Source organism: Callospermophilus lateralis, chromosome 16 (genome assembly GCF_048772815.1).
Source record: "Callospermophilus lateralis isolate mCalLat2 chromosome 16, mCalLat2.hap1, whole genome shotgun sequence".
In the NCBI taxonomy this organism is placed as follows: Eukaryota; Metazoa; Chordata; class Mammalia; order Rodentia; family Sciuridae; genus Callospermophilus; species Callospermophilus lateralis.
The window spans coordinates 34,972,329-34,998,852 of NC_135320.1; the positions used below are offsets into that span (position 1 = coordinate 34,972,329).

Sequence of the window (26,524 nt, forward strand, 5' to 3'; positions counted from 1 at the left end):
CTCACAAACCCTATGAGACAGGCTTCAAAAATAGATGTGGTTTCAAATTCTAGCCCTAGTATAACTGGCTGTGTAGGTGCCACTGGACATACGAGTCACACCACGGAGTCTGATTTATCTGATTTTTATTTTTTAACTTGTAAAATCTGGGATAGTGATAATTATCTTATAGAATTATTTATTATAAAGAATAAATGAAATGAGAAAATATCCCAAGGCATTTATAAGCAACTGGCAGTCAGCATTTGGTCAAAGGCAGCAGCTGGACAGAGTGTGGTTATTGCTATTTACGAGGTTGTAGCAGAAGCTGGGCCTGCAGAGGAGACAGTTCCAGCTAAGCTCAGGGAGGCGTCAGAGTGTGTGCTGGTGTCCACTGGGATCTGTGGTCTTTCAGATGAGAAGGTCTCTGAAGCACAGAATTGAGACAGTTTGTAAAACTGTTTCTTATTTCTTTTTCAGAATTAGATACAAAAGACAAGTGTGAACACTACTGATAATCTCTTTTATATATAAGCTTGAAATCATGTTCTTCCTCTTATTACCATTTTAATAGCTGAGATGGTGGGGGTACCAAAGATTACACTCAGGGGCACTCAATCTCTGAGCCATATCCCCAGCCCTATTTTGTATTTTATTTAGAGACAGGGTCTCACTGAGTTCTTAGTGCCTCACTGGTGCTGAGGCTGGCTTTGAACTCATGATTCTCCTGCCTCAGCCTCCAGAGTCGCTGGGATTGCAGGTTTGCACTACCATGCCTGAAATACCTGAGATTTTTAAAAAGGGGATTAGGGAACAATGACATTTATCATTTTCTTCACATGAAAAGTTTGACAATATTATTAAGGATCCAGGCTCTTTCCAACTTTCTGAGTCCCCATCTTTCTTGGGTTTTTGGTCTTATACTTGTTGCCTCATGGTTGGCTGCAAGATCACTGCCACACACCAGGCATCATGTCCACATTAAGACAGAAAAATAAGACAAAGCTGCAGCACCATCGAGTTCTCTGGTACCTATCCCTTTTAATCAGAAAAGCAAAGTTTTATAGAAGACCCAGGTGAATTTAATTGGACAGAATTAGGTCACATGGTCATGCCCCACGGTTTAAAAAGCCTGGGAGGGCCAGTGTTAGCTAGAGAACAACAGGAGGGCCTGATGATGGCTCCCTGCCCTAGTGGAAGATTTTTTAAGCAGTGGTGATTTTGGTAACTTAGGTCACTGCCTCCATCAAAATTCTATCATCAAACTGTAGATCAAAGACATCTCCATGGATGAATAGTTGTTTGCTCTCTGTTGGAGGGGATAGGAGGATTGAAAGACCTTTTGAGAAGTAGAAGTGTTTTTACCTTTTTGGTCTCCCAGGGCCCATAGGAGATTTAATGCCCCCTTTCCCCATTTTTTTCCTTGCTTTTAAAAAATTTGAGAGGATCTCTTCAACTAGATAATAACTAAAAAATATTGGTGAATTTCAAGATTAAACCTTCTTGTTGCTTTTTAAATTCATCTATGAGTTTGGGAGTACCCTCAATTGTACAGGAAGTGGAAAGTACAGGAAGGAGGGCAAAGAAGCGCTTTTCCCCTGGTACAGGAAGGGGCCTGGGCCGTGGTGATTCCCAGATGTTCCTTTTGAGCACTCAGGGCTGATGGCAAGTAAGGCCAGGCTCCTTCTTGTGAAGAAAAATGTTTTTTTAACCCTTCATGATTTGGCTGAAGATAGCTTTAGCATTCACAGATATTTAGAGTAGTCTCATCAAATTCCTTGTTATAAAATGAATTATTAGAATTACATATATGATATGGGATTCAGTGACAATGGATTTAGTGACAAAGCAAGTGATTAAAACAACCGCAGACACCTTTGTCACAATAAAAATAACCTCAATTAGTGAAATTAATGACAAAATATTTTTTGAAGAAGGGGCAATTAAAAAAAATCTCAAGAAAAAAATCTGACGACGGATGATGGTGGTGTTTGTAAAACAATGTGAAAGTACTTAATGTCACTGAATTATAACTTAAAAATGATAAATTTCATCATGTCCATTTTGCCCCAATTAAAAAAAAATTTGAATGTATTCTTGTTGAAAGACCTGCTTAAATGAATGGTAAAACAATTTGTAAAGATAAGAACAAATAATAGCATATAAGTAGGTGTTTCCTCTTCATGATACACACCGGGTACATATCTTGGCCACAGTGTTCTCTGAAATGGTGAAAAAAAAAAAAAAAATATATATATATATATCCTGTCCTGCTGTTTGTGGAAAACTCATATATATATATACATATATATATATATATATATATATATATATATATATAATACATATATATATATGTATTATACACACACACACACACACACATATATATATATATATATATGACATTCCATTTACTTGGTATATCTCAGATACCTCAGGTCCACCAGCTCTGAAGCTCAGTTCCATGTCTTCAGTTAACCTGTGGACACCTGCGCCTCCCCCAACCTTCCCTGTTTGGGCATTAATAATGTGAACCCAACTGCTCAAGTCAGAAACTCAGATGCTGTTCTTGAATTCTACTTTTCCTTTATTCTACACACCAAATTAGTCATGAATCAGTTTAATTGGATTTCCTCGGTGTTGCTTTTACCCGTCCCATTTTTCTCCACCCCATAGTTGCCACCCTGAGGTAAGGAATTAGGATCTCTCACTTGAAGAAATAGGCTCCTAGCATCTATCCTGCTATCCTTAAGGGGTGGGTCCTCTCAAGGTGCAAAGAAACAGTTTTCTTAAGGTCAGTGATCTGCTAGCCTTTTTGGATATATGATCAAGTTGCTTAGCAAAGGCCATCAGCCATAAATTTGGAAAGATGGAATTTCTTCAAGTGCCCCAGATTTCGTTCTCTTCCACAAACTAGTCAATATTCTCCTCCTGAAGTAATGTGGACAATAAAAAGACAAAAGAATTGGGGGGTTAGGTTCTCAGGATATGTCGTGGTAAGTGGCTCTCTTACATTAGTGCCAGCTGCCCAAGGACAGGATTGTTCGTTTTATTTACATACTCATGAGCTAATAGCATTGATACACTAACTATATGTGTCAGGGGTAGAGAAATGGGACAAAGCCTCAACCTGCAAGAAGCACACAGCCTTGGGTTGGAACAGAAAAATGGATGGCTGCTTTATAGAGTGGTGTGCTAAGGACAGGGCAAGGGGTCTGGAATCACTGGTCAGGGGCATCCCTCACAGCATGGAAGGATCAAGGAAAGATTCCCAGGGATGGAAAGTAAAGACCTAAATTTAAGATATGTCCTCTCCATATCTGGTCCCTTTTCCATTTTAGCTAAGAATATAATCAATGTAGCAAGTCCTGGATTTTAAAATTCTCTTCTGTAAGTTGTATTACCCTAGCTACCAGTCAGGCTGAGCATCCTTTCATGTTTATGGACCCTGTGCATTTTTCTTTTCTTTTGTCTCTGTTGTCTTACTGTTTGTGGAAAACTCAGTATTCAAAGATAACTCTGGGGCAGAAAGGGAACTTGTCTTTGCCCTTTGAAGGACTGATTTCCCAAATCCTACACACATCTGTGCACAAAAATAAGGACCAGGATGTTTTCCTAAAAGCTCCCTTGCTTCCTTCCAGGCTCTGCCTTCTCTCTGATTATCCAGCTTCCTCTTCTGGCCTGGTGGTCACTCGGGGAGGTCAGCAGGACATGATGGAATCAGTATGTGCAGACACCATTCTCATCCTTGACTGTGTTTTGTTGTTTTTCCTGTCAAAAGGGAGAAAAATCTACACAGATGGACAGAGGGAGTTATGTGTAGGCTTGCAAATGTGAGAACTGTCTGATAAAAGCAAAGTATTTGATTGTGCAAATCTTAAAAGAATGAGGTCCAATACACGGTTTGAGAGAAGTGTCTATAGATAAACTACTACATGCATCTGAGAATGACTCTCATTCATATAATTAGAAAAGGCATTGCCTTCAACCTCACATGTCAATCTTGTCCCTATCAACTCCAAGGACCCAGCCTTTCTGCTAGCTGGCCTGATGGCAGTCAGGACTCTTCAACAGTGTTTTATGTCTTTAATACCTGGTGGCCAGAAGATAGAGTCGAAGCTACCGGAAATGTAGGGATCAGAACATCCAGGACTTGAAGCCAGAGGTCCCTGGCTAGGAGTTCTGATGCTGTTCCTTCTCAGCTCTTCTGTGAAGCCATCTTAATCTCTCTGGGCCTTGCTTTTCTCATGTGCAAAATGGGAAAGACATTTCCTAGATCACTGAGTTATTGTAAGCATGAAATACCACAAGAGTAAATTGCTGTACAGATGTTAGGTGTGTATTCTTTTTCATTATTTTTTCTTTGCCTTACTACATCACACATAATACCAAGAGGGCCTTGAATATTAAACTGGCACTTAATACTTACACATTGCTTGATTAACAAGAACAGTGGATCCTTGGGAGAACCCCTTTGAGGACCAGTTTAATCAGATCCCTAAATCCCTGGCCAGCAACATCTGCTTCAACTGGCAGGTCAGCATGTTAGAAATGCAAATTCTCAGGCCCATACAATCAGAAGCAGGGGCTTCACAAGCTGTTTTTACCTCCAGATGGTTCTACAGTGTGTTAAAAGTTTTCAGCCAACCAAACTGTCTTTTTTTTTTTTCTTTTTAAAATGAGAATGCATTTACATTGTCAATAGTGTGATGGTCAAATAGAATGAGATTTGGTGAAAGACAAAGTGTTTAAATGATAAAACAGTCTCAGGAGGGGACCGTCAACCTGTTAGGTTTTCCTTAAAATAGTAAATAAAACATGTTTCAAGCAGAATCGTTTCCTGTTACTTATGGAAGAAAAGGAAAAGTTAAGCTTACTACAGGATGTGAGATAAGCAATCTGATGCATACACTGCTCTAGAGCAGATAGGTTTATCTCCTTTTTTTTTTCCCTCAATATTTGCTAATCTCAGAATTCATAAACTTATGGTTGCTACACTGACTACTCAGTTCTGGAACATCTAGCAATGGCATTTTGTCATGCTGTTATTTCTGATTAAATGGATTTTTATTTCAATCCAAGAATCATTTGTCTCTGTTCCTAGCCATAGCAATTAAACATAATACTAGACTCATTAACACATCTGCATATCAGTGAAAAACTCCCTCACATCAGGAAATTCATTCTTCCAACCAAGAGTACAATCATTATGGCCAACCTTTCTCAGGCTTGTTTCTCATACCTTAATCTTATGATTATGCAGTTTTTGTGATAGATATTAATGAATAGTAGTATTTAGTATACATAATGAGTGTCTATATTATTGGATATTCCTAAGCCTTTTATGAGAGATGCATCAGTGATCACCAGTGTACCTTTTGATGATCATCAAGAGCTATGAATGTTGTCTGACACTTTTTAGAGGAACCTATGTATTTATATAAACCTATGTATAAGTACAAGTGATTCTATATGCACAGTGCAGTCCTTGGAGTAAGATGTGATGCTTTAATGACCAAAGGCTCATAGAACTTCATTTCTGTAAACTAAAAGAAGCATCAGGGCTGAGGTGTAGCTCTAGTGGTAGGGTAATTGTCTAGCATGCTGGATGCCCTGTGTCCAATCCCTAGTACATGTGTGTGAAGCATGTTATAAATGTTTGATGACAGAATAAGTAAAAATTGCTAAAAATTGCGAGACTATTCATTGTAATAGTATCTACAATATGCAGAGAGTCCACTATTTTGATCTTTTATAACAAAGCTCGTAGGCAGATATTATTGTTTCCATTTCACAGACACCAAAACAATTCTTAAAAGTATTCCACAATGGACACAGATACTTTAGTTCTCAGGCACTCAGTGTGGGAAGATGTGAAATGAAGTGTATGGTTGGTTTTACGAAAGTGGCATCTGAGAAAGTGAATGCTGCATGCTTGAATTGAGGACTTGATTAATCTGACTTTGATAAACAGTTTGCATTGGTGAACTGCTTGTGGAAGTATGTTTCTGGCCTGGAGAGATGACGGAGGAGCTGTGTGGTTAGGTGCAAAGCAGAGCTCAGGTTTTGGAGAGCTTTGAGGCATGAAACAGTGTGCTGATCATACGGACAGAGTTAAAGTTTCAGCAGAGTAACAAGAGGTTGGGATTGCTCCCTTTATAACCTTCTTTAGGTAATCTTTATAATGTTGAAACAAAAATAGATGAATTGTTATTAGACTGAGCAAACCAATGGAAACCCAAAAATATACTTTGCTAGAATTTTTTAGATTAGTAGTGCTATTTTGTGGAGAAAAAAGGAGACATGATTAGAAAACACAGAAAGATATTTCTATGCATAGACATTCTAGTAGAAGAAAATTAATCCATAAAGCAAGAAAATGCTGGCGAATAGCAAAGTTGACACTAAGAAATGAAAAATTACCCCAAATGTCTCACATTACACATATCATGACAAACAAGGTGTAGATAACATCACATCTTATTTTGAGGGCCTAGAGTTGTAGCTCAGTGGTAGAGCACTTGCCTAGCATGTGGGAGGCACTGGGTTCAATCCTCAGCACCACATAAAATAAATAAAATAAAGGTATTGTATTCATATACAACTAAAAGAGAATTTAAAAAAATTATTCTGAGCACAGACATATCTCATTCTTTAGTGCCTTCTTGTGTGATATTACTATATAAATTTTTGCTTAGTTTTAGAGAAAAACACATTTGATATCTATTTATCCTATTGAATAATGTATGGGCTTGAATGTTTCTAACCTGTGTTAACTTCTAATCTGATCCAATTATCTGCTGCAAAGTTGCTTTTAAAATGCCATCTCTGGTTGAGCTCAACAGATTCCACCACCTGTTAGCTCTACAACAATGTTATAGGGTTTTAGCATCTTTCATCAATGTTTGAAGCAGCTACATGACCTTTGGGTACTTGCTCTACTGGTTGGACACTGTTGTCAAGAATATGAAGAAAGCTTCTTTTCACCTTTGCTTCTTTTATTGCACATATCTATCAGATTCTTTTGTAATGTGCCATAAATGACAAAAATGTGACACATACAATCCTGAAGTTGCAGACCCTCATTGCTTTTCCTTTGGCAAGTATCATCATGAATTCCACTGAATGTTCAGTATTGTTCTTGACATTTTATGCACGAGTTTGGGACAAGGAGGGGGAAAGGAAGGATTTTTACATCAGCACAATATTCTTCCACTGAATTCATCTCTGCCTCCATTCTGTTCAAGGACTGATACACTTTTTACCAAATAAGTGAACGGCTTTATTGATCCATGACTGAATAAATCACCGGCCCTCACTTCCAAGTTAATTCTACTAATAGTTCATATAAGTCAGACTTGGGAGACAAGAAAGTTTTATGGAATATTGAGATACCATGTCAAAAGTACACCACAAAATTGGTCTAAACCTTTTTAGATCTTCTAGATGCCAATGTGCAATTTAATTCTGAGATTACGTTCTACACACATACACCAAGTTCATTTAGAGCATGCCTCTAACTCTGCCAAGATATCACTTAAATGCTTATCTTTCAGTAATATTTAGTACTTCATAAACTTCAAATCAAATATAAAATGCATAGTACCTTACTAAGTCATGAAACTACAGAACTGTAAATACATGCTATTCAGAATTTTTAATAGACTGCTATAGTTCTGTCAGCTTGGCAAGTATTAAGGAGCTTATGAGAGTTATGGAAATGGATTCATTTGACCCAAACTGCTACCTTGTGTTTCATGGCATCTGCCGCATTTTCATGACCAACGCGTGACAATGCAGAATAATGCTAGCCAATATATAAAATGAGAAAGCACAAGATTTAGTCAGATCTGGAACTCCAATACAGGATTTCAACTTTTTGAATATATGATCTTGGGCAAAGCATTTAATGGCGGGAGGACTTCCACAGGGATGTTGTAAGAATCCAATGAGACACTGACGGAGAAGTTCACTGTAAAGCAAATGTCTCAAATTCTGTACCAGAAATCACACGTTAGCATCAGTGAGGGAACTCTAGGTGTGAGAAAGGTATACTAAGCTCCACTGAGGAAAGGACATGAGAGGGCCTGCAGCACAATTAACCTTTGTACAGAGGCTTTGTTTCGACTCACTATACTTTTTCAATGTGTTTGAGACACTAATAGGAATTTAAATCATTTTATCCTAGTTTTTCTAGTTAGTAAGAACTAATATACAAAGCAGTTACTCCTGCCAGGCACTGTACTGAGCACTTCAATAAGGTCATTTCCTCCCTTATAGATGAGGAAACCAGGGGCATGAATTAGGGAAGGATCCATAAGCAAAAGGGATCACAGTCAGAATTCCATCCATGTTCACAGTGACTACTGAGCAATGCAGTATTCTGTATGTCGGCTCTTTTCTCCTCCTCTTGTAAATCAGATCCCTAGAGAGTCTACTCCAGAATACTGACATCCTTTTCAGTACCTTTCCCAGCCTATTTCAGAAGCCTGTTTTGTGCCCTCTTGCTTTAGGATTTGCTAGAAGACTGTTTAAGTTGGTAAACCTGCTAACACCTGGAGGTAATAACTGCATTATTTATATGGGGGTCTCTAGTATCTTGGGGGAGAGGGAAGTGCCGGACCCACAGGTAATTCTCAAACCTGGAAAAATCGAATGCAGTCTGAGGAACGATTAGATGGGAGGGCAGCATATGCCACGTCTGCAGCCACCTATTGAGTTGGAAAGACCTGGTTACACAACTTTCCAAAGCAGGGGAAGACTACAAATGGCACTCAGTGCCTGGGGAGCCTGCTTGCCACGACTCTTGAGAAATAGTTATTGCATGAAAAGGGCATGTAGAACAGTTTCCAGATTTCCCAACCACACAGACTTCTCCCCAGCTTTGGCTGCGGCCCTCAAAACGTGTGGTTTGGACTTGAATCTGGAATCGATACTCTCTCTAGTACCCTGTGCTTTCCCGGCCTACTTCAGAAGCCTGTGAAATGCCCTCTTGCTTTAGGATTTGCTAGGAGACTGTTTAAGTTGATAAACCTGCTAACACCTGTAGGTAATAACTGCATTATTTATAGGGGGGGTCTCTAGTATCTTAGCCTCCACAGGAGTGACAGCCTCAGGAATTCTAAGGCACCATGACAGCTCCCTGGGAGGCGATTTTATGCCACACAGGAAGCTTGCAAAGGGAACTGAGGCTGAAAGTTCTGGTGGCAGCAAGTTGATTCAACTTCCCGTTGTGCCTAACCTCCCAGAGTGTGTTTAAGCAGTGGGGCCATAGCAACGTATTAATTTATTTGGAGCACAGTGGTCAAAGAAACTTTAATTAAGTGAAAAGAAAACCATGCAGGAGGGAGATTTACTTCAACTTTTGAGTTTTCCTTAAAAATAGGAACAGTCTTAAAACCCTGGGTAAGGCACTAATCCAATTACTGAAGGCATTAAGCAATGAATCTTATTTTGCAGAATTATTTGAAAGGCTCAACATAAAAGAAGTAGATATAACTACCTTCTGCCATGTGGCTTCTTTTTTTCATTTCTATTATTAGTTTCTCAGCAGATCTCACACCACCACACACAAAAAAAGTCCACAAAAGACAGTAATTTACTCACAAAGGAAACACACCTCCAAACTTTATTAATAACCAATTTCTTTTTATTAGAGCCGATACAGTTGTGAAAACTGTACATTATACATTTTGGTTTCAAGGATTATAAATAAAGGAACTCAGTAGGGAGTTCTTTTTCACAGCAAGAAACTTTAAATAAACAAAGTCATGTTTTATTAAGTACATTGGCAGACTTCATGTGCTGTCCAAAATGTAGAGTACAGTATAACAACCCATTAGAAAGAGCCTTCATGTAAAATACAGCTGGGCACATTTTAGAAAAATACCAACAATTTGAGCTTTGTTTTAAAAAAGCTTATAAATCATACATATATTTATAAATGGAACAAACATGCTCACTTTATAAACATATCCTTTAGTTATCTGTTACCCATTATCTCCAAAGCATTACACATTTTAAATAAACACTTAATAAGATTAAATATTTTATTTTCTTAAAAAAAAAATCAGCTTTCCCCAGCATAAAGAGCTAAAGGATTAGGAGGAGCAGTGAGAGTGCTGAGACCGACACAGGAACTTAAACGTTTGTTCTTGGGTAAAAACGTACTTCCTAAATCGAAAAAGTCAAAGCAAAAATGTAAAAAATAAATATACAAGTTGTAATTTTTCATTTGCTCTCTTTCTGCCGCCTTCTTTATTCCATATTGGTCACACCCAGGATTCTCAACATAATGTACTTCTGCAAAAAACACCACTGGGTTACTACCCTGCAGGTGACAAAGCATGCAGCCCACACCTGTGCTACCGTGGGAACTACGTGAACTGTCTCTTCTGCACTGAGAAGGTAGCTAGTAACGTAAAAAGAATCCGATTAAACCAGGCAAATCATGATCGTCTTTAGGAAGTGCTCCCCCTCCACAGAGTAATGTTTGCAAGAGATTTAACATACCTTTCCTCCCCTGATTTCTTTTTTAATAATTACTTTTATAAAGACTATGCAGATTCTCTAAGCATGCTGAGTAATAAAGGATAAATTATAAAACAGCAAAAAAAAAATCAGAGTATGTCAGAATAACAAAGGACAAATATTTAAAATAAAAATATCTAAGTCTTTAAAATTTGAAATGAAGTTACAAAAAGACTTTTGAAAAATACGAAAGGCAGAAGATTGAGAAGCAGTGATTTTTAACAAGGTTTTATGCTCTACCTGAATGTATTCAACAAAAATTTAAGTTGGAAAGAAAATAAAAAGAGTAGTTATTAATAGCATCTTGCTTAACTTTCATGGGAATTAACATAGCCACTGACAAGATTTTATTTGGTTGTAAAGTACGTCAGCAATGAAACTGAATCCTTTAAACACTGATTACTGCAATCCATGCAACATTTTGACTATACTTTAGAATTCTGTTGTCTTTCAGCTTTTAAAATTTAGCACCTCCTAAGTGCATAAATAATTCATCTCGGTCATGTTAAAAATATTTAAATTATTTCTTTGGAAGGTATAATGCCTTCAGATTGTTAAGTTTTAAAGATAAATAAACTTTTATAGGCTTAAGAATAAACGACATAAAAAAATGATGTATTGCTATCAAAATAAACACATTTTCCACTAGCGTTTTTGTTGTTTCTTTTCCTTGAGATGCAACATGTGCGTTTCGTCCAGCCAGGACCGCAGGTGGTAGGTGACTGTACATCTTATTTAAATAAACAGCAAAAATGAGCAGAGTCGTGCAAGCAAACGAAACGTTCTCTCCCAGAACATTCCAGGAGATGTTAAAGCAGCAGGTCATGGCATAAGACTGGTGAGTGATGCTGCTACCTATTTCTTCTAATGAGATAGGAGTGAATGTTGGAACCTCGTCCACAGCAACACAATCCTCCGACCGCATTCCTCGGGCAGTCGTTTCCCCAGCTCCCTACTAAAAACGTCAGATGGTAAAATAGTAAGGCAGCTGTTGACTTCCATCAAAAAAAAAAAAAAAAAATGCAGCTCCATACATTTCCAGTTTAGTCACACTCTGCTAGGACAGATGGAGTAGCCAATGCCAAGAACTTCGCCGGATGGGGCTGTTTCAGCAGATTTTAAAAAAGAATTATTATTAAGTTTTGTTCTCCAACATGGCTGTGTGCTTCAGCTCCCAGAGGACCCCAAAGCCACAAAGCATTCCCAGGGGGAACTGAACAGGTCCTCTGGCTGAATTTTCCAAGTGTCATCTCTCTCTCTCGCGATCCCATCCTAATTCCAAGCCTCCTTGCCTGTGTCTGAGTCTGACTGGGGTGTGCCATTTAAAGGGCTGACGACACCACGGCAGAGGACTGTGGGCTAACACCACTAGTTGTCATGACTTCACTGAAGGGTCAAAACAGTTACAGCATTAAGTAACTATGTTGAATCACATTCAGGCACAGCCAAAATAAAGTGAAGGACAATATGTCATTGTTTAAAAAAAAAAAAAGTGCAAATTTGAATATGAGAATAGAATGTTATTTACTGTAATTCGGTAGAGAAATTAAGGCTATTCTTACCTTTCCTAATTCCAATCAAGTTAGAAAGTGAACAAAAAGAATGGCCAACCCGATATTCAACAGCATGACAAGGACAATCATGACTGAATTAGGGCCCTGGAAGTGAAACAGAACAAAACAAGCATGATGTTTTCATGTTAATATCCATAACATATTGCCAAAACCAACTACCAAAAGTATAAGAAAACAAACATGGCTGCAGTTAACTAAGGCATGAATGAGGAATGCAGCTCCTAAAGGTGTGAAATAAAAATAGCAAGGTTATGTTTAGATGGAGCTGTTGCTAAACTTTCACTTAAAAATGAATCCAGTTTTACTAAAATAAAAAAATAGTAAATAGCAGATAGATCAGTAGAGGAGGAGGGAGAAAAGAGAGGGAAGTACTAGGGACTGACTTGGAGCAAATTAAATTCCATGCATTTATAATTATGTCAAAGTGAACTCTAATGTTGGGTATAGCTAATATGAACCAATAAAAAAAAAATGGGCTGGGGTTGTGGCTCAGTGGTGGAGCACTTGACTTGCATGTGTGAGGCACTAGGTTCGATTCTCAGTACCACATATAAATAAATAAAGTCCATTGACAACTAAGAAAATATTTTAAAAAAGGAATCCTGCCTTGAATTAAGTTAAAAATGTTTTTGATAATAACCTGCTCTATTCACCTCAAGATAGTGCACCCCACTGTAGGTTGAGACAGTTTGCCACATGGGGGCTGCAGGCTGGTGGGCATTAAGAGGTTGTGGTTAGATCCATTCAGATGAGGAAGAGTGTGTCCTCAAGGCAGGTAGAAAATGAGAGTAAAAATTTGAGGACAATGAAGCCGCCAAGAAAAAAAATCAGGAAAAACTCAAAATGAGATTCTTTAATTCCTGCTTTTTCTTGGTCCCCTTTTGGGATCCTACCTTCTTTAGTAAGTAAAAATGGTTAAGTGGGAAATGGAATACTTTCAGAAGTTATTCCTCTAGGTCTAACTTTTTACTCCTCTAATCACAACCACACCATTACAGAAATAAAGTTATATTTAACAGAATTCAGAATCCTATTTTGATGACTGGAGTACCAGATACTCTGAGGCCCTCAGATTTTTGTTAACTTCAAACAAATAGGCCTCTCAGGGCCTATGTGCTCAGGCCTGGCCCTCGGAGAGGCTACCTTCATTAGAAAGATGCAATCTTGGTGTTTACTATTAAAAGAGCATCTGATTCCTAAATAGCACTGAAGTGTTCCAAACTGGTCTTAAGAGGTAGGTAAGACAGGGAACTTTACTGTTCTTATTTTTACAGATAAGGAAACATTGATACTCTATTTGGATATCAAACAAGACCAGATTGAAACAATGTTGTTGAGGCCTCAAATGTCCTTCTAGTGGCAGCATAAGGAAGACTGGAACTGCCATTGTGGAGCCTTGTCTCTCTGGGCCTTGGGCTTGGGTCATACGTCACTTCCTGAAGGAGCTCTCCTCCTGCCCTGGGACACGTCTCCCTGGTAGAGGTCAGGGTGCTCTGTTCTTTCCCTGTTCTGTTATCACATTCATTGTCATCTGTTGTTGCACTGCATGTTCTCACCTGGACCCTGAGCTTTATGGGAGCCTCATCTTGTTCCCCACTGTATGCAGTTCATGAGCTGTGGGGGTGCCTAATTCACTGGGGCAACCCGTATTTAATGAGACCCAGCATCTTTTTTTTTTTTTTTTTTTTAATATTTTTTTTTTTTAGTTCTCGGCGGACACAACATCTTTGTTTGTATGTGGTGCTGAGGATCGAACCCGGGCCGCACGCATGCCAGGCGAGCGCGCTACCGCTTGAGCCACATCCCCAGCCCTGAGACCCAGCATCTTCAAAACAGATTCAGGTACTGACCAAAGGACACCTGAGTAAAATGAGAGGGGGAATAAAACAAGGTGCCCTTGAGAGAGGGAGTATCAAGGAAAAGAAGACCCCCGGTTCTTAAGCCCCAAGTAATGGGAGGAAAATAGGTTTTCATAATGCCAGGCGGAGGGCTAAACATTTCTAAGTAGATTACTTGTTGTTTATTCTTCACACGAGATATTAGGTCCATTTTACAGAGCTTCAAGAGGGTAGATGTCTTGCCCAAGGTTCCTCAGCCCCTTTGAACAAATTACACAGGTAGACCTAAACCTCATCCTGTCCACTTGCAGCTCTAGGCTCTTTTCTCCACATCCTTGTTAAAGTTCTGGGCCTTAGTTTAAAAGCAATTTCCCATCAAATTCTTTAATATCACATTTTCATCTATGTCCTGTAATTTCCATAGTATCTAATAAGCACCAAATCTTGCTAAGGACCAACTGCTCTTTTGGAAGAGTTAGGAGAATACTAACCTGCACAACATTTCACACAATTTTTCAGTTGCTAAGGACCAACTGCTCTTTTGGAAGAGTTAGGAGAATACTAACCTGCAAAACATTTCACACAATTTTTCAGGGCTAAGAAATGCAGAAATAATGTAGGAAATTCCTATAACTCTGAAAATAATCATGATGATCTTTCAACATTCATAACTGAGTACAGAAATTAAGGAAATGCCATTACTGCTATATACTTTGATTTGATTTGATTCATGAGTGGTATTATTTCAACTCTTTTGGGTCAATGCATTTAATTTGTAATTCTCAAAGATAACTTAGTGATATGAAAGATGAGGGAAAGTGGATCTGAACTGGATCTGGACAATGTATAATGCAGAGTCAGTATCCTAAGGGGACCCAGGAAAAGTGGAATCAACAGAGAAGGTACCTTTAGTAAAGCCAACTTTAAAAGCTTATGGTAGGGGCTGTGGATATGCATCCGTGGTAGAGCACTTGTCTAGCATGCATGAGGCCCAGATTTGATCCTCAGCACCCCTCCCCGCAAAAGTTATGATAGCCTGAATATTTAATGTTCATCCTATAAATCCTTCAAAAGTTCAGTGAATTTATCAGTCCCTTGTGAACTGGTTGGTATTTTGGGTTTGGATAATGTCTTGGGGTGAAGTTAGTTCCTGTCTTCAAGTTTTGGCTCACATCTAATTGTACTGATAATCTGGATTCCATGAATAATGAATAAATGCCAAGATAAATGCCTTATCCAGAATGAGAAATAAATAAATATGCATTTTTCTGAACAAACACATATATATTTATCCTGGACATATTCTAACACACACATACGTATTTATTCAATCAGTGTAGCTCCATTTATAAAACTATTTTTAAAGATGACTCAGTGAAGATGAGAGTAATCCAGTTATGAGAGGTTCAAACCAACACCAGGTGAAAAATGAAAATCTAGGACACTATTTTAGATATCAAGCCGTGACCTCAGTGTTCTTCAGATACCCAGGCAGGCCACGGGGGTGAAAAGCTTTAAGGTGAAGTCCCATAAATATGATTGTGCGGGCCAGTTGTAGCTTAAAATAGCAAAATGGAAAAAAAAAAAGTCTTGCTTTTCAAGACCGATTGGGACAGGTGTAATGGAAACTACAGCAACGGGCAAACTGAAGTCCATATTAGAAGGCCATTAAACAAGCAAAAGTGGGGGTCAAAATATGGAAAGAAATTGTACCTTTAGGAATGAAAGGAAATTTTCTTTTCATTAAGAGATAATCATTCACATTTAAAATTGTGAGAAATTTTTTGCTGGAAATAGAGTTTATTTATATCAAATGTAAAACTTCCCTAACTAAAATCATATGCAAAGAGCAAAGTTTAATTTAGTATTAACAGGAAAATTCAATTATATGAATTTACTTTTTTGGGGGTGAGATTCAAACTTAACCCGCAGGGATGCTTTAAGTTTTGCATAAATTCAAAAGAAAGATCAGGTAAATCTCAAAACTTGGAAGCTGACCATAGTAATGGCTGAGAAAAAAAGTGCAGTCAGCTTTCAGGATAGATGGAGATTTCTGATTGGAGGACTCTTCACTTGTTGCCTTGTAATAAGGCTCTAAAGACAGTTGTTCTGGCTCTTACCAGAGTTTCCATGTTCCAAAACCCTCTATGAATATCCACATCACGTAGGATGCATCCTCCTGGACATGAGCCCACAGGTAACCATGCCCACATCCATCACAAGTTTCCTAAGGCTGCTGAGCCTCCCTTCTCCTGCCTCATGATCAAGTTGTTAATTTGCTCCAAGTGTTAGTCTGTGTCCTAGAAGGTTTTCTGTATTTCTAGGAGATCAACATCCAGGGTGATCCTGAAGATGGATCAAATCTGTTAGAATATTTAGGAACTAATTAAGCTTCAACTTGTACATTAGAAACATAATAGGCAATGCTTTCTGAGCATGTGCTCAGCACGGTACTAAGAACTTTGTGTTATCTCTAACTCTTTAATTCTTTAATGTTGAGATAGGAACGAACGTATGAGGAAACTAAGGCAGAAGAGCAGTTAGTAAACTTGCCCAGAGTTACACAGCTGGAGAGCAGAGCTATGAACCCAGGTGTTTCAAATCTGTGCTCTTAGCTACTAGTCAGTTCTGCCTCAATCAGGAAAGTTGGTTGACTATAAATCTCAGATTCAGGTTGGTCATCATCATGGTTTAGATATGAGGTGTCCTTCAAAAGCTCATATGTGGGACTCTGCAAGAAAGTTTAGAGGTGAAATGAGCTCTAACCTGGATTAACTTATATGGGTGGTATTTGTAGGCAGGTGAGGAGTGGCTGGAGGAGGTGGGTCACTGGGACTGTGCTTTGGGGTTGATTGATATTTTGTCCCTAGTGATGGAGCTCTCTTTGCTTCATGGTGCCATGTCCTGAGACGATTTCCTCCCTCTAAACTCTTTTGCCATGATGTTCTGCCTCATCTTGGGCCCACAGCTATGGAATCAGCCATTTATAGACTGAGACCTCGGAAACTATGAACCTCAAATAAACTTATCCTCTTCTAATTGTTCTTATCAGGTCTTTTGGTCACAGTGACCAAAGCTGACTAAAACAGTCATCCACCTTACAGATGGAGATTCTGACTCAAACTCAATCTCTCAATGCCTACACAAAGAACATTAACTGATTTGTTTTGGGTTTCCCTCAAATGTTGGCTTTAGTGTGAATGTTTCTATGAATTTTAAATTGTGATTTGTAAACTTCCCACTTACACAATGCCTTCATCTAAGAATTGTATGGAGTCTTCTACGGTTTAAAGGCCCCTCACAGACTACCCTTGTAATGATGGCGTCACTTCCTAAATCCTGGAGGAGGTTGTCAGGACTATGAAAGGCAGCTTTCTGTCATCATGAAGAAGACAACATTTTCACACAAAGGTGCCGAGTGACTCTGTCACCTTCAAACATAGGGGCAGTCTGAAGCCTGGGAGGCTGCAGAGCTGCTGGGCCCTCTCTCTCCCTGGGTTGTGAACAGGGACCCTCAAGACTGACCCCTGCAGGTGGAAGATGCCTGGCCAAATCCAAGAACCATGATTCCTCATATAAGCAGAACAGATGCTTTTTCTAAATCAGGAGGCTGTGAAGTTACCAAACATATCTACAGAACTGCTTCACAGAAGATGCTTGCAGGTTAAAACTAGGAAAGTCAACAGGGCCTTTGTTTTTTTTAAACCACAGTCTAATGAGCAGGACATTGGGGCATATGTTTCCCCTGTAGAGTTATAGAAGTCCACTGAACATACTACTAGATATATAAAAATATAAGCTTGAAGGCCTGTTTGAATTTCCCCCTTATAAATCAGATAATACTGATCTATCTAGGAATAGACAGTTTATCTCCTTTTTCTATCTCATGGATACACATAAGAGAAATCATTATTACATTTAACAAATTCAGCACTGATAATATTAACTTAATATCAGGATACTGACAAATCAATGTTAAGCATTTTAAAAATGAATGCTTGCTGAACAGCCAGAATCTCATAATATTAGCCTATTCTGAAAATCATTTAGCTCCATAGAGGTTGACTCTTGGGTAATCCAGCTAATCCGATTAATTCACATTTAGCTAATTTAAAAAGTTGAGAACCCGGGGACAAAGAGAACGAGTGTTTTATAGACATTAGCAAAAGAGACATGAGAAATTTCAAGTATAAATTAATTCAAAAGATGGATTGTGCTAGTTTAATCCTATGAGTAAATGGAGCAGCCCAAACTGAGATACCTATGTTATAACCTTGTTGCCCAAGACACTAGTCTACATCAGTAGGCGCATGTCTCTGACATAACCAGTACATATCAGGTGAGCTGTGGCTTATTCCCTAGCTACATTTAACACCCAATACCAGTGTCAAAGGCATGTGAACAGGTCACCAGGTCATTTTTTTTTTTAAATCAGTAATTACTTAGCTTCAGGTTAATATGAATTCTACAGAATTTGATAACATACTAATTCCACATATTATCCAACAAATAAATCTGACATGAAGAAGCACATAGGCATTTTTCATTAACACAGAACATTCTGGCCAAATGATAAATAAATGTTCAAGATTGATTGATAATAACTAGGATCTACCAGAAAACTAAAATTGCCAGAGCATTTACATTCTGAAATTAGAAGACCAAAGTCATCCTCTTCAACTACTAAAAAATTTCTCTTTTGGGGAAGAAAAATGTTCTCGCTGCAAAGCCAGGCTCATTATGTAAACTCCAAGCTAAACATTTATGAGAAGAATTCACAGTGCTGGAAGAGATGTTCTTTTTGTGTAAAGATGCTGGCCACAGTGGGAGACAAGGGAGGGTTCAGAACTCCCTCCTAGAGCTCTGGGAGGGAAAGGCATGTTTCCTTTCTAGCAGTCAGAGCACAAGCCACCATGAGGATCACCAAGAAGAGCGGACAGAGGCTTGCTAGAATGTGAGGTGGTCCTAGGTTGGTCAGGTCTTGCCCGCCTGAGTTAATGTGTAAGGCAGGCAACTGCCTGGAGAGCTCCTGCTAGCTCAAGCTACAAAGGTGTTACACTCTAAATAACCCCGTGACCCAAGGATCTCTGTGAGCCCAGGCAGGTATGGAGATCCGCACCACCCTCTGTGGCTCCCTGAAAGAACCAAAGGGGAGGAAGGAAAAGAAAAGACTTGTGGTGAGACTTACTGTATTGGCTTCTTTTTCCAAAGGGCACGAATCGTTGCTTGCTGGATTCTTTGGTATAGCAAGTTCAGACTTCTTAGCTTTTGGCTCAGCTTTGCTTTCTTTGGCAACTGGTTTTGTCACAGGTTTGGGGGGACTCCACTTGTTAGGCGATGGCTTGTGCACCAGTGCTGAGGAAGACTGGCTCGCTTCATCGTCGTCCTCCATGTGTTCTGGAGGGTGCTGGGGGGCATTCAGTTTCACATAGTAGCCGTGATACTGAGAATGCAGCTCCCCATTACTGGGGTTGGGGATGTGGTGGCGGCCAGAGTACTTGGACTGGGGCACGATGGCTCCGACCTCCTTCGAGGGAGCCTTTGACAGCAAGGGCTTATTGACGACAGCTGTCACCTGCTCGTCAGCCATACTCCTTTTATCTTGATTGAGTCTGGCCCCAGAGCTGGGGTTTTGCTTCTTCATGGACTTTGGGGAGGGAGGTTGGGGAGAGTGGCTCTGTTTGGGACTTGCCTCAGGAGACCTCGGGGGTGTCGTGCCTTTGCGATAAAAATGAGGAGATTCCTTTGGGGTAGGTGGCTTTTCTGGTACCTTTTCTTCTGGGTTTTCTTTAGCATCTACACCTTCCTGCAATCTCTGTTTGATGTAATCGGGGCCTGGGAAAAAAGGAAAAAAAAAAAAAAAGAAAAATAAGGTGTAAAGTCTTGCATATCCGGTTTCTCTATAGTTTTTTTGCTAAAGGAGATTAACTTTTTCCCCTTTAAATCCGTTTACAAGGCTTTGACTAAGCATGAACACACTTCATTCTCTAGGGAAAGATACTGTTTATTACTGAAAGGGTACTTTTAGGACAAGACATTCTGTTAATTGTCCTATTTTGATAGCCATAAAAATCAATCAACTCTGACTTCCCTAATAATTGTATTATTCTTCTGTACCTGCAGAACATAGAGATGAAATTCATGTTGACAGAGGGACACCATAATTAACCTATTTATCCAAATTAGCACTGTACAGTTAAAACACAGAACGCACATTCTTATATAAAGAAGTGACTCTTGTATTTGAAAATATAATAATGTATCAATATTGTAAGGCAAACCCTGCAGATAACATATTGGTAATGATCTGTCATCAAAGAATCATTAAAACTTTCTAGTTGGGTGCTGAGGTTGTGGCTCAGGGGGACAGCGCTCATCTAGCATGCATGAAGCATCCTCAGCACCATATAAAAATAAAATAAAGAGATTGTGTCCACCTAAAACTACAAAATAAATATTTAAAACATCCCCCAAACCAAAAACTTTCTAGTTGGGACCACTCCTGTAGTTTAGGATGTGCTGTACAAATCCTTTCCAGGTTGTCCATTCACAGCTGTGACAAACAGATGTTCTGCTGGTGTCCAAGCCAAGACAAGGCAGTTGTCTTTGAGGCTGCATCCTCAGGATTTTTAGCCTCAGGATTTTGATTTACTTTATATACTTCATGATTGTTTGTAACAATCATGTTATTTTCTAGGAATAGAAAAATGTTCAGTTTTTAAAAAGTGCGTTTTTACCAGGAATAAGCTATAAAGAAGCAGAGTGCATCATAAGATGGTACAGGCTGACAGCACTTAAGGATGCCTGTGGTCCTGAAAGGGGCAGCTTGGGGGACCTGGGACAGTTCTCCAAGGCAGCACCCTCCTATTAGGCACTTTCGGTCTCTGCCTCTCCCCACGACCCAGTCCCGTGCACACTTTGGCCACCACTCCTCCCAGCTGCTTTCCATTACCATGATATGAGGTCAAGGTCACACACAATGTGGTTGGCCACCATCTCTCAAGTCTACGGTGGGGAAGCCATCCTCTCTTACTTGCTGCGAGATCACTGACCAGCTCTTGCCAACTGCAGAGCCCTGGAGGAAGGTTCATCCTCCTTCCTGCCTCCAACCCTACCCCTCACTCCAAACCAGCAGAAGATTTATAGAGGGCTGAAGAACAATTATCCTTATTTATTAGAAATACATGTTGCACACTTAATATGCTTAACTCTTCTTTCCATGGTGGTCTATGTAATAAGTTATTGTATTAAATTGAGATTTATTATGCCAGGTATTTTTCCAAGATTTAAAGGCCCATCAAAACCTTAGGAAGTAGCTGTTGTTATCCCCATTTTACTCATGTGGTAACAGCCTTAGCAGCTAAAAAACCCAAAGTCATGTAAGTCCTGTATAGCCTTTAAGGTAAAATATAATGCAACATATAATGTAACATTTTAAAGTCAGGATGAGATTTCCTGAGAACGCACAAATGCAGGGTGCACCAAGGTCCCAAACGACTGCATTAACACAATTTCTGTCCTTTAGTGGAAAATTTCCCACCCCTTGGGATTTAAGTTTCCCAGTCCTGTTAACATCACTTGTCAATAATTGAGATTTCCTTTCAAAATTTGAAGATACCAAATTTGAAGTAGAGATACTACCTTGCATTCTATCAGCTCATAATGGAATAAAATTAGAAATCAAGGATACAATAAGAAAAAAAAGCTACTCCAACACCTGGAGACTAAATAATATGCTACTGAATGAACAATGGGTTGCAGAAGATATCAAGGAGCAGATTAAAAAATTTTTAGAGGTGAATGAGAGCACAGATACACCCTATCGAAATCTCTGGGACACTATGAAAGCAGTTCTAAGAGGAAAGTTCATTGCATGGAGTTCATTCTTTATAAAAGAAAAAGTCAACAAATAAATGACTTAACATTACATCTCAAAACCCTAGAAAAAGAAGAAAAACTCAAATTACTAACATACGTGATAAAAAAAGGAAATATCACAATAGACACTACAGAAATACAGAAGATAATCAGAATTTATTTTGAAAACTTGTACTCCAATAAAATAGAAAATATCAAAGGCATTGATAAATTTCTAGAGTCATATAATTTGCCCAAATTGAATCAGGATGATATACACAATTTAAACAGATGAATTTCAAGCATCGAAATAGAAGACGCCATCAGAAGCCTACCAACCAAGAAAAGCCCAGGTCCGGATGGATACACAGCCAGGTTCTACAACACCTTTAAAGAAGAACTTAATACCAAATCTCTTCAATTTATTTCAGGAAGTAGAAAAAGAGGCAGCACTTCCAAACTCATTCTATGAGGCCAATATCACCCTGGTTCCAAAAGCAGGCAAAGACACATCAAAAAAAAAAAAAAAAAAAAAAAAAAAAAAAAAAAAAAAGAAGAAGAAGAAAGACAACTTCAGACCAATATCTCTAATGAACATAGATGCAAAAATTCTCAATAAAATTCTGGCAAATCGAATACAAAAACATATCAAAAAGATCGTGCACCACGATCAAGTGGGGTTCATCCCAGGGATGCAAGTTGGTTCAACATATGGAAATCAATAAATGTAATTCGTCACATCAATAGACTTAAAGATAAGAATCATATAATCATCTCAATAGACCCAGAAAAAAAGCATTTGAGAAAATATAGCACCCCTTCATATTCAAAACGCTAGAAAAATTAGGGATAACAGGAACATATCTCACATCATAAAGGCTATCTATGCTAAGCCCCAGGCCAATATCATTCTAAATGGGGAAAAACTGAAGGCATTCCCTCTAAAAACTGGAACAGGACAGGGATGCCCTCTTTCACCACTTCTATTTAACACAGTCCTTCAAATATTGGCTAGAGTAATTAGAAAGATGAAAGCAATTAAAGGGATAACTATAGGAAAAGAAGAACTCAAATTGGCACTATTTGCTGATGATATGATCCTATACTTAGAAGACCTTAAAAGTTTCATCAGAAAACTTCTAGAACTAATAAATGAATTCAGCAAAATAGCAGGACATAAAATCAATACCCATAAATCAAATGCATTTCTGTATATCAGTGACAAATCCTCAGAAAGGGAAATGAGGAAAACTACCCCATTTATAATAGTCTCAAAAACAAAACAAAATAAAACTTGGGAATCAACAAAAGAGTTGAAAGATCTATACAATGAAAATTACAGAACCCTAAAGAAAGAAATCAAAGAAGACCTTAGTAGATGGAAAGATCTACCTTGCTCTTGGATAGGCAGAATTAATATTATCAAAATGACCATACTACCAAAAACACTATACAGATTTAATGCAATTCTGGTCAAAATCCCAATGGCATTTCTCATAGAAATAGAAAATGCAATCATGAAATTCATCTGGAAAAATAAGAGACCCAGAATAGCTAAAGCAATTCTTAGCAGGAAAGTGAAACAGGTGGCATCACTATGCCAGACCTTAAACTTCACTACAGAGCAATAGTAACAAAAACAGCATGGTATTGTTACCCAAACAGACTGGTAGACCAAGGGTACAGAATAGACGCCACAGAGACTAACCCACAAAATTACAATTATCATATATTAGACAAAGGTGCAAAAAACATACACTGGAAAAAAGACAGCCTCTTTAACAAATGGTGCTGGGAAAACTGGGAATCCATATGCAACAAAATGAAATTAAACCCCTATCTCTCACCATGCACAAAACTTAACTCAATGTGGATCAAGGACCTAGGAATGAAACCAGAGACCCTGTGACTAATAAAGAAAAACTAGACCCTAATCTCCATCATGTGGGATTAGGCCCCAACTTCCTTAATAAGACTCCTTTGGCACAAAAATTAAAGTCAAGAATCAATAAATGAGATGGAATCAAACTAAAAAGTTTCTTCTCAGTTAAAGAAACAATCTGTGAGGTGAATAGAGAGCCTACGTTTGGGGAGCAAATTTTACCCCTCACACATCAGATAGAGCACTAATCTCTAGGGTACATAAAGAACTCAAAAATCGAATCACCAAAAACAACAACAACAACAAAAAAAACAAATAACCCAATCAATAAATGGGCCAAGGACCTGAACAGACACTTCTTAGAAGAGGATATACAGTCAATCAGTGAATATATGAAAAAATGTTCATCATTGCTAGCAATTAGAAAAATGCAAATCAAAACTAAGATTTCATCTCACTCCAGTCAGAATGGCAGCTATCATGAAGACAAACAACAATAAGTGTTGGTGAGGATGTGGGGAAAAAGGTACACTCATACGCTGCTGGTGGGACTGCAATTTGGTGCAGCCAATATGCAAAGCAGTATGGAGATTCCTCAGAAAACCTGGAATGGAACCACCATTTGACTTAACTATCCCATCTATACCCAAAGGACTTAAAAACAGCATACTACAGGGACACAGCCACATCAATGTTTATGGCAGCACAATTCACAATAGCTAAACTGTGGAACCAACCTAGATGCCCTTCAGTAGATGAACGGATTAAAAAAAAATGTGGTATATATACACGATGGCATATTACTCAGCAATAAAAGAGAATAAAATCATGGCATTTGAAGGTAAATGGATGGTGTTGGAGAAGACAATGCTAAGTGAAGTTAGCCCATCCCCCAAAACAAAATGCCGAGTGTTTTCTCTGATATAAGGAGGCTGATTCATAGTGGGGTAGGGAGGGGGAGCATGAGAGGAATACATAAACTCTATTAGATAGGGCAGAAGGGTGGGAGGGGAAGAGAGAGGGTATGGTTTAGAAATTATGGTGGAATGTGATGGACATTATTATCCAAAGTACATGTATGAAGATATGAATTGGTATGAATATTCTTTGTATACAACCAGAGATACGAAAAATTGTGCTCTCTATGTGTAATAAGATTTGTAATGCATTCCACTGTCATATAACATAAAAATTAATAAAAAATAATTGATATTTCCTTTCCAAATTTGGTGAGCATCCTTCCCACTGTCTTTTGTGATGCTCTACAACTAAGCAACAACCCCAACCCTTTTTATTTTGAGACAGGGTTACCCAGGCTGGTCTTGAATTTTTCATCCTCCTGTCTCAACCTTCCAAATCACTAGGATTACAGGTGCATACCACCAGGCTTAATCAAGTGCCCTCTTTTCAAAATTGACTACTTTCTTGTAACTCCTCCATCAAAGATAGTGGTATGAGTTCCAGGCCCAGCAAGAGGCATTGCTCAGATGAAGAAGGGGGGCAAATGCAATATGTGCAAAAGATGACATCTTTGTTTCTGAATTCTTCCTTGGTGCTGTGTGCTGGACAAACAACAATAAGTGTTGGTGAGGATGTGGGGAAAAAGGTACACTCATACACTGCTGGTGGGACTGAGGGAAGAAGGAAGCACCATGAGGAAGCACAAGAGGTGATTATGTTTCCCATCAGCAGATTCAGCCCTGCTCTTTACATTTGTTCATTTATTTTTGATGCCTGGAATCAGATCCAGGACCTCACCCATGCTAAGCACCAGGTGTACCACTGAGCTGCACTCCCAACCTTTGCCCCTACCTCTTTAAAGTCCAAAATGTCTTTCACACTGGTTCTCTGGGGAGAAGCCCCTTGTGATTCTATTGCAGATTTACTTTCACAACCCCTCCTTATCTTCTGTGGTAAAGTATACTTCCCTGAGAGTCCAACACATATCCTAAAATATGTCACCCCTTTGTCCAAAATGTCATCGGAGTTGGCTTTAATTGTGTTTTACTGTCATTCGATTTTATAGTATTACTGAACCTACCCATCTAGGTCTGGAAGTGAATGTATGGTGCAAAAACAATTAAAATAGTCCAGACTCTTAGAGCTGATGGAATTTTAATGTAAACCACATAACACTGAACCAATTATACAAAGGACTAAGTGCTTATAATGTCCTTAAAGGATAAGTGCAAAAGTAATATTTGCAAAAAAATTGCCAGTATCTATCTCAAGATTAAGGAACATTAAATGCTTATGTTTAACTTAATTACACACAGAGAAAAATGTGGAGAAAATAATAGACTCTGGCAAACATGATTAGCTATGTATTTTTAAAGTTGGAAGGAAAAGGTAAAGAGATACTGAACGGTGAGAGAGATGATAAAAGGCCCATGTGTTTCATTTTGAAAATGGGACTGTGACAGTGCAGCTTATAAATTCAGGATTAATCCCAGTGACATTTGGCCTGCATTTACTGTGGAAAGCAGACCAACAGCAGAAATGGGAGTTGCTTCGACAGATTCCCAACCAAAGGGATAGCTGTCAGCTAAGGCGGAGACTGAGGAAAAGCTGACCAGTACAAGATGCTGTTTGCTGGGAGGGACTTAGGCAACTCAATTACACTGGTTCAAGAAAAATTAATTTTATAAGACAGCACTTTAGGATATACTTTAATTATTGGAAAATTCCTATAAAACTTGAATATTATACATTATGTATTATGTAGGTGTGTGACTTAGCTTCTGCATCAGTGTAACCAAAATTCCTGTCATGAACAACTTAGAGGGAAAGTATTTGGGGCTCATGGTTTCGGAGGTCTCAGTCCATAGACGGCCAACTCTACTGCTCTGGGCCCAAGGTGA

At 38.7% G+C, this 26,524-nt stretch overlaps 1 protein-coding gene across 4 annotated transcripts in view; it reads right to left on the reverse strand.

Annotated features, from left to right (window-relative positions):
- Positions 1-9,894: 9,894 nt before the first annotated feature.
- The window catches only part of Jph1 (junctophilin 1), a 79,503-nt gene continuing 62,873 nt past the window's right edge, over positions 9,895-26,524 (reverse strand). The window contains exons 4-6 of one of the 4 annotated variants that reach the window (XM_076835999.1): positions 19,113-19,759; positions 12,075-12,170; positions 9,895-10,284 (exon numbers count right to left, since the gene is read on the reverse strand). In XM_076835999.1, coding sequence (XP_076692114.1) covers positions 12,090-12,170; positions 19,113-19,759 — 728 coding nt within the window. In that variant the 3' untranslated portion in view covers positions 9,895-10,284; positions 12,075-12,089. Of the gene's footprint in view, positions 11,899-12,074; positions 12,171-19,112; positions 19,760-26,524 lie in introns of all 4 variants that reach the window. The other 3 variants (XM_076835998.1, XM_076835995.1, XM_076835996.1) reach the window with 3 other exon arrangements.